General features: G+C 43.3%; 1 protein-coding gene across 7 annotated transcripts in view; it reads right to left on the bottom strand.

The window, feature by feature from the left end:
- The window catches only part of crfb2 (cytokine receptor family member b2), a 66,028-nt gene that overhangs the window by 28,112 nt on the left and 28,304 nt on the right, over positions 1-9,612 (bottom strand). For all 7 annotated transcript variants that reach the window (XR_009791062.1, XR_009791064.1, XR_009791065.1 and 4 more), the window contains one exon: positions 9,403-9,551. Coding sequence is in view for 3 of the 7 variants with exons in the window: in XM_061791886.1 (XP_061647870.1) it covers positions 9,403-9,551 (149 nt within the window). In the remaining 4 variants the exon portion in view is untranslated. The remainder of the gene's footprint in view (positions 1-9,402; positions 9,552-9,612) is intronic.

The raw sequence follows: 9,612 nt of genomic DNA, 5'->3' as shown, positions 1-9,612 counted from the left end.
CATCTCTATCCCTCTGTCTGCCCAGCCTGTATAGATCCTTTTCTCCTTCTTTAGTGTCCAACCTGCCATACATGTCATCATATGCCTCTTGTTTGGCCTTTGCCACCTCTACCTTTGCCCTGTGTCGCATCTCAATGTATTCCTTTCGCCTCTCCTCTGTCCTCTCAGTGTCCCACTTCTTAGCTAACCTTTTTCCTTGTATGATTTCCTGTACTGTGTGGTTCCACCACCAAGTCTCCTTCTCTCCTTTCCTGCCAGAAGATACACCAAGTACTCTCCTGCCTGCCTTTCTGATCACCTTGGCTGCAGTGGTCCAGTCTTCTGGAAGCTCCTCCTGTCCACCGAGAGCCTGTCTCACCTCTTCCCGAAAAGCTGCACAACACTCGTCCTGTTTCAGCTTCCACCACATGGTTCTCTTCTCTGCCTTTGTCTTCCTAATCTTCCTCCCCACCACCAGAGTCATTTTATACACCACCATCCTATGCTGTTTAGCCACACTCTCCCCTACCACTACCTTACAGTTGGTAACCTCCTTCAGATTACATCGTCTGCACAAGATGTAATCCACCTGCGTGCTTCTACCTCCACTCTTGTAGGTCACCCTATGTTACTGCCTCTTCTGGAAAAAAGTGTTCACTAGAGCCATTTCCATCCTTTTTGCAAAGTCTACCACCATCTGTGCCTCCAAATTCCTTTCCTGGATGCCGTACTTACCCATCACTTCTTCATCACCCCTGTTTCTTTCACCAACATGTCCATTACAATCTGGACTAATCACGACTCTCTTTCTGTCTGGGCTGCTCAGAACTACTTCGTCTAGCTCCTTCCAGAACTTGTCTTTCACCACTCAGTCACATCCTACCCGTGGCGCAATTACATTACACATAACACCAACACATTTCAGCCTCATCATTTGATCTGACACTCTTTTCACCTCCAAGAAATTCTGAGCTAACTCTTTCTTTAAAATAACCCCTACTGCATTTCTCTTCCCATTTACACAATGGTAAAATAATTTGAAACCTGTCTCTAAACTTCTACCCTTACTGCCTTTCAACCTGCTCTCCTGGACATGCAATATATCGACCTTTCTCCTTATCATCATGTCAACCAACTCCCGAGCTTTTCCTGTCATAGTCCGAACATTCAACGTTACCACATTCAGTTCTAGGCTATGTGCTTTCCGAATACGAACTTTGCAACAGATATTGAACATCACTTTAAAACAAAATAAAAATCGTAATAATGCAAATTCAGCCACAACAAATGGTGTTAAATTAACGTTTTTTTGTTTACAGTTGGGCGGCGCGGTGGACGACTGGTTAGAGCGTCAGCCTCACAGTTCTGAGGACCCGGGTTCAATCCCCGGCCCCGCCTGTGTGGAGTTTGCATGTTCTCCCCGTGCCTGCGTGGGTTTTCTCCAGGCACTCCGGTTTCCTCCCACATCCCAAAAACTTGCATGAATTGGAGACTCTAAATTGCCTGTAGGTGTGACTGTGAGTGCGAATGGTTGTTTGTTTGTATGTGCCCTGCGATTGGCTGGCAACCAGTTCAGGGTGTACCCCGCCGCCTGCCCGATGACAGCTGGGATAGGCTCCAGCACGCCCGCGACCCTAGTGAGGAGAAGCGGCTCAGAAAATGGATGGATGGATGGATGTTTACAGTTGTGAAACATCAACTCTGCCTAAGACTTTTAGCTCCTCGACCGTGATGTCTAAATATGGGTGTGTACGAGCTGGATCGCAAACAGCAGTGCTTAAAATAAAAGATAGTCGTTAATTTTTTGTTTTTTTTTCATGCCTTGATTATTTTTGTTTAAATATACATATTTTGTTAATACTGTTAAAACATACATTTGCGGCGAAGACATGTTAATTGTTTCACTAACAGACCATGCAAAACTTAGCTCCTCCCCGACATACAAAGATCTGTGGGTGCATCTCAAGTCTCTTAAATACAATGTTCCCAGTTCCTCCACCAATGCACATATCAAGGCCCCTAAAGACATGGATGAGAGAGTGAGTATGAATTTGACTGGCCTGCACAGAGTCCTGATTCCAATTCCTTCTCATCTTTGTCTATTGGGGGATTTAAAAGGTATAGCTTACAAATAAACATGGTCACCTAATCCGTGTAATTTTAGCAATCGCTAAAAATATATATATATATTGTTAAAGTGGAAAAATAAACAAGCTATCATTTACCAATGGCAAAATCCTTTCATAGAGTATACTATAAAAGAAAATATCGCTTCTAAACATAATAACCAAATGGATAACTTTAAGAAAAACTGGTCACCTTTCATAAAAATGGTGAACATCGATTCTTGTCTGCCACATTACATGTAATGTGTAATGTAAATGGAATGTGACTAAATCATATCTTCTCATTTTAGACTCCTGTACACACCGCAGGGTCACTTGCATGTACAATGCATGGATGGTATTATGGACCGTAGATGTCTCTAAATTCCTTGCAATTGTACGTTGAGGAACATTGTCCTTAAACTGTTCGACTATTTTCTCATGCATCTTTGCTTGTGAATGACTGAGCAATTCAGGGAAGCTCCTTTTATACTCAATCATGGCACCCACCTGTTCCCAATTAGCCTGTTCACCTGTGGGATTTTCCAAACAGGTGTTTGATGAGCATTCCTCAACTTTCTCAGTCTTTTTTGCCACCTGTCCCAGCTTTTTTGGAATATGTTGCAGCTATAAAATTCTAAGTTAATGATTATTTGCTTAAAACAAAGTTTATCAGTTTGAACATTAAATATATATTTTGTTGTAGTGTATTCAATTAAATATAGGTTGAACATGATTTGCAAATCATCGTATTCTGTTTTTATTTATGTTTAACACAACGTCCCAACTTCATTGGAATTGGGGTTGTACTTGAACCCCTATCCTTCTGGCTCCGGATCTGCTGTGTGGACCTCTGGGGATGCTGGGCACCACTAATGATAACACAGGTTATATTAAGATATCAACTCACAGGTTCTAACACGTGTTAGAACCCGCACCACTCATCAATCGCACTGCCTTGCTCATTTCCCACATGTCCTGTCCTTTACTGTCCTCTCTCACCTTGTCCTATTGGTTAGTTGTTCCATGTCCTCACTGGGTGTGTGTCCCCCATCCACAAATAAGAACATGATTAGACTTTTGTAACATTACTTGTGGTCAAATATCTAGACCAGGGGTGGTCAACTAGTCAGAGACTAAGAGCCACTTTTTTTTCTGTGTTACTGCAAAGAGCCACATCATACACATGGGTACACATGAGCATCATCTTTTAATCATGTATGCACGCATATGCACGCATACGCATTGCTTCTTTCACATCTATGCCACGGGTTCTGTCTTTTAATGGCACAATATCAAGGAGTTCTTCTTTGATCATACATTCATTTGACACAGACCGTGCAAATATTGCCAACTGAGGCTTGTCTTGTATGTCACAACTCTCATCCAATGCCACACTAAAATGCTCACATGCTTGAAGGTCAGAGTGCAACTGTGATTCAACAGCTGTATTAATATCAGATATTCTGCGTTTAACACTGTGGCGGGACAGTTGAACGTCTGATACGCTCCGTTTTAGTTTGTCCTCTCCAGGAGCCAAGATTTCAAAGGCGTCAATGAGGCATTTTTTAATGAAGTCCCCTTCGTTGTATGGCTTTTTAGCCCGTGCTATGTTCCAAGCCAGCTGATATGATGCAAGCGTTACGGTCTCCGAATGTTTTGTAAATTTTTTGAAAAACTGCACCTGCTTTTCTGCCTTGCTTTTCAAAGCGACCAACTTGTTCTTGCGAAGTTCAGTCCCTTTTGGAAATTCCTGTTCGATGTTAGGGTGGAGTGAGCTGAAGTGACGCTGAAGATTTGAAGCTTTGAAATGCGCTAATGCTGCGTGACATATAAGGCAGATCGGCTTGCCATTACGTTTAACAAAAAAATATAAACTCTCCCACTCTGGCAAAAACGTCCTATGTTCTTCTTCATATTTTCGTTTGGTTGTGCTTTTTTTCCCTGCCATTTCAAGAGGTAACTTGACGGAAATTGTTTACAACACAAATGATGTCGCTCGTTTGACGTCACTCAAACAGGCTTACATGGTCAGTGTGCCATCTAGCTGTAGGGGGAGTGAATGACAGCGCCAGCCAAGCATTTTTGACGCATGTCATGTGACAGCTCCTGAAGAGCCGCATGAAACTAGATAAGAGCCGCATGAGGCTCGCGAGCCGCGGGTTGGCCAGGCCAGATCTAGACTATTGTCCTGCTGTGATTCACACCCCTATTGCCCTTGGTCGTTTTGTCCCTCTGTCTCTCCCCTAAAACCATTCCTGTTCGGCTGCATTTTCAATAAACAACAGAGCTATAAAACTTCAGTAGAGGATACATCAGACTTCCCTTGATTTAAGATAGCCCATGGAAGCTCCTCTATGCTCGCTCCTCGATGCATGTTTAAAACAAATGAAAAGCTCCTCAATATGGCGGGGTGAAAACAACTTCTGGGTATCTTTCAATGTTTTGAGGAGCGAGACGTTAGGAATGTTGCAATTAAGAGACTTTAGATGAGCCCATAGGAATAGCATTATACCAGGTTTGATGCTAGGCTAGGTTTTAGTGTTTTTTGTTTTTTTTTAATACAGATTAAAGGTATCAGATGTTTTGGATCTCCTAGAACTGTAGGAACCCCAATGTGATGTATGCTATATAACAGTTATTCCTGATGATGATGCAATGGACTTTGCACAAAACACCATGAGGTCATATCCTTTTTTTAGTATTGAGGCACATGCTTTGCATGCATTGTTGTGTTCCAATGTGCACATCATTTGCAAAGTACAACAGTGTTTTAGGTTACCGCGGAGATCCCAGCGATGTTGAAGTGGTGGCTCGTGAATATTCATTGTGACAAGTTCACTGTCACATCATACACTGAGGTCTGCATGCTACACTTTAACCCGGAACAGATTATTCCGCTGAAAACCTGCGCGGGAAGGAATAAACTACAGGCAGGCGCTCAATTTATTCTAGTGGAACAACTGCACAATTCAACCACCAAGGCTTGGTGTATAATGCGCACCCATGTATAATACGCACCCCCAAAGTTGACCTCAAAATTCTGGAAAACCCTTCTACCTATGTATAATGCCTTTTTACAATGCATGATTTTGCTTCTACCCATATGATCAAACATGAATTTTTGTTCCCCCCCCCCAAAAAAAAACCATTTACTGTGAAGTTAAGCACTTTATTTGAACATTTAATACTTCATTTTTTTATTTACTTGCTCTTATTTTGAAATTCACAGCCCTACTTTTTTAAATAAATGAGAAAACACACAGTTCTGCTCATATGTTTGATTACCCAGGCAGAATTTGTAAGATGGGTACAATTCTTTAAAGAAAACATGAAGGGCCAGGCGAAACACATTTAATTTTATTTTAATGGGATTGAAATTAAACGGTCAAGCATTTCAGAAAAGCATTATCATTAAACAAAACATAACCAAAAAGAAATTAATCTTCTTTTCGTTTCGGCTTGTCCCGTTAGGGGTCGCCACAGCGCGTCATCCTTTTCCATGAGAGCCTATCTCCTGCATCCTCCTCTCGAACACCAACTGCCATCATGTCTTCCCTCACGACATCCATCAACCTTCTCTTTGGTCTTCCTCTAGCTCTCTTGCCTGGCAGCTCCATCCTCATCATCCTTCTACCAATATACTCACTCTCTCTCCTCTGGACGTGTCCAAACCATTGAAGTCTGCTCTCTCTAACTTTGTCTCCAAAACATCGAACCTTGGCTGTCCCTCTGATGAGCTCATTTCTAATTTTATCCAACCTGGTCACTCTGAGAGCGAACCTCAACATCTTCATTTCCGCCACCTCCAGCTCTGCTTCCTGTTTTCTCTTCAGTGCCACTGTCTCTAATCCATACATCATGGCTGGCCTCACCACTGTTTTATAAACTTTGCCCTTCATCCTAGCAGAGACTCTTCTGTCACATAACACACCTGACACCTTCCTCCACCCGTTCCAACCTGCTTGGACCCGTTTCTTCACTTCCTGACCACACTCACCATTGCTCTGGACGGTTGACCCCAAGTATTTAAAGTCCTCTACCCTTGCCATCTCTTCTCCCTGTAGCCTCATTCTTCCCCCACCACCCCTCTCATTCATGCACATATATTCTGTTTTACTTCGGCTAATCTTCATTCCTCTTCTTTCCAGTGCATGCCTCCATCTTTCTAACTGTTCCTCCAGCTGCTCCCTGCTTTCACTGCAGATCACAATGTCATCTGCAAACATCATGGTCCACGGGGATTCCAGTCTAACCTCATCTGTCAGCCTATCCATCACCACTGCAAAAAGGAAGGGGCTCAGGGCTGATCCCTGATGCAGTCCCACGTCCACCTTAAATTCTTCTGTCACACCGACAGCACACCTCACCGCTGTTCTGCTGCCCTCGTACATGTCCTGTATTATTCTAACATACTTCTCTGCCACTCCAGACTTCCGCATGCAGTACCACAGTTCCTCTCTGGGTACTCTGTCATAGGCTTTCTCTAGATCTACAAAGACACAATGTAGCTCCTTCTGACCTTCTCTGTACTTTTCCATCAACATCCTCAAGGCAAATAATGCATCTGTGGTACTCTTTCTAGGCATGAAACCATACTGTTGCTCGCAAATACTCACTTCTGTCCTGAGTCTAGCCTCCACTACTCTTTCCCATAACTTCATCGTGTGGCTCATCAACTTTATTCCTCTATAGTTGCCACAGCTCTGCACATCACCTTTGTTCTTAAAAATGGGCACCAGTACACTTTTCCTCCATTCCTCAGGCATCTTCTCACGCACTAGAATTCTATTGAACAAGCTGGTCAAAAACTCCACAGCCACCTCTCCTAGATGCTTCCATACCTCCACAGGAATGTCATCAGGACCAACTGCCTTTCCATTTTTCATTCTCTTTAATGCCTTTCTAACTTCCCCCTTACTAATCATTGCCACTTCCTGGTCCACCACACTTGCCTCTTCTACTCTCCCTTCTCTATCATTTTCCTCATTCATCAACTCCTCGAAGTATTCTTTCCATCTACCTAGCACACTGCTGGCACCAGTCAACATATTTCCATCTCTATCCTTAATCACCCTAACCTGCTGCACATCCTTCCCATCTCTATCCCTCTGTCTGGCCAGCCTGTATAGATCCTTTTCTCCTTCTTTAGTGTCCAACCTGCCATACATGTCATCATATGCCTCTTGTTTTGCCTTTGCCACCTCTACCTTTGCCCTGTGTCGCATCTCAATGTATTCCTTTCGCCTCTCCTCGGTCCTCTCAGTGTCCCACTTCTTCTTAGCTAACCGTTTTCCTTGTATGATTTCCTGTACTGTGAGGTTCCACCACCAAGTCTCCTTCTCTCCTTTCCTGCCAGAAGATACACCAAGTACTCTCCTGCCTGCTTCTCTGATCACCTTGGCTGCAGTGGTCCAGTCTTCTGGAAGCTCTTCCCGTCCACCGAGAGCCTGTATCACCTCTTCCCGAAAAGCTGCACAACACTCGTCCTGTCTCAGCTTCCACCACATGGTTCTCTTCTCTGCCTTTGTCTTCCTAATTTTCCTCCCCACCACCAGAGTCATCTTACACACCACCATCCTATGCTGTCTAGCCACACTCTCCCCTACCACTACCTTACAGTTGGTAACCTCCTTCAGATTACATCGTCTGCACAAGATGTAATCCACCTGTGTGCTTCTACCTCCGCTCTTGTAGGTCACCCTATGTTCGTGCCTCTTCTGGAAAAAAGTGTTCACTACAGCCATTTGCATCCTTGTTGCAAAGTCTACCACCATCTGTCCCTCCAAGTTCCTTTCCTGGATACCGTACTTACCCATCACTTCTTCATCACCCTTATTACTACCTTCACCAACATGTCCATTACAATCTGCACCAATTACGACTCTCTCTCTGTCTGGGATGCTCAGAACTACATCATCTAGCTCCTTCCAGAATTTCTCTTTCACCTCTAGGTCACATCCTACCTGTGGGGCATAGCCACTAATCACATTACACATAACACCCTCAATTTCAAATTTCAGCCTCATCACTCGATCTGATACTCTTTTCACCTCCAAGACATTCTTAGCCAACTCTTCTTTTAAAATAACCCCGACTCCATTTCTCTTCCCATCTACACCATGGTAAAATAATTTAAACCCTGCCCCTAAACTTCTAGCCTTACTGCCTTTCCACCTGGTCTCCTGGACACACAATATATCAACCTTTCTCCTAATCATCATGTCAACCAACTCCCGAGATTTTCCTGTCATAGTCCCAACATTCAAAGTCCCCACATTCAGTTCTAGGCTCTGTGTTTTCCTCTTCTCTTTCTGCCGAAGAACCCGCTTTCCACCTCTTCTTCTTCTTTGACTTCGACTTCGACCCACAGTAGCTGAATTTCCAACAGCGCCCTGCAGGTTGACGGCGCCGGTGGCGGACGTTGTTAACCCGGGCCACGACCGATCCGGTATGGAATTCTTTGGATGAACGCTCATATTTGTTTGGCAAGGTTTTAAGCCGGATGCCCTTCCTGACGCAACCCTCTGCATTTATCCGGGCTTGGGACCGGCCTACAGTTTGCACTGACTTGTGCCCCCTATAGGGCTGCATTAACCAAAAAGAAATTAATGATGCTTGTTATTCAGTCATCCGTCATAGTTAAAAAAATATTTCACAAATTCTGCCAGGGTATGTAAATTTATGACCCTATTGTACATACATGGAGTCATATGTACGTACCCTTGTCATATTGGAATGAAAGTGTAGGCTACACCTTTTTCATAAAAACTAGGTGGCGGTGGCATATTAGAATGAAAGTGTACACCTTTCTCATAACCTCTAGGGGGCGGTTGCATATTGGAATTTAAGTGTACAGCTTTTTCATAACCACTATATGGCGGCATACATCTATAAAATGTGAAAGTTTTTTTCCATTTTCCCCTATACCTATGTATAATGCACACTATTGACTTTTGACAATTTTTTGGGGAGAAAAATGTGCATTATACACGAGAAATTACGGTATTACTCCTTCATACAACCCACTTTCCTGGACACCGCGGTACAGGAAAACTAAAATTCACAAATTTCTTCGAGATATACAGAACCCTGTCGTTGAGCCTAATACTGTAGAACAGTTGGACTCTCCGCTTTCTCTAGAAGTACCGCAATTTCTTGTGTATAATGCGCACCCATGTATAATACGCACACCCAAACTTGACCTCAAAATTCTGGAAAATCCTTCTACCTATGTATAATGCATTTTTACAATGCATGATTTTGCTTCTACCCATATGATCAAAACAAAGTATTATCTGTATTTTGTTAAAATTACCAGAGCTCTGGCCGCACCACTGCTGTTGATCCTGAGTTGGTAACTGAGTGAGTTGTAGAATTCCCTCAGATGCTGCAGTTGAGGCAGAAGGTCCACACACAGATTTTTTCCACAAGGGGTTACAGCCACCACTGGTAGGTCCAGGTGAGCTAAATCATACAAATTGAAGAGAAAGTGAAGTCTGATTAAACAATACGACATCTTTTATCA

The sequence above is a fragment of the Phyllopteryx taeniolatus genome, chromosome 12 (assembly GCF_024500385.1).
Source record: "Phyllopteryx taeniolatus isolate TA_2022b chromosome 12, UOR_Ptae_1.2, whole genome shotgun sequence".
Lineage (NCBI taxonomy): Eukaryota > Metazoa > Chordata > Actinopteri > Syngnathiformes > Syngnathidae > Phyllopteryx > Phyllopteryx taeniolatus.
Note: the sequence above shows the minus strand (reverse complement) of the source record. Positions and strands in the feature narration are given on the sequence as shown.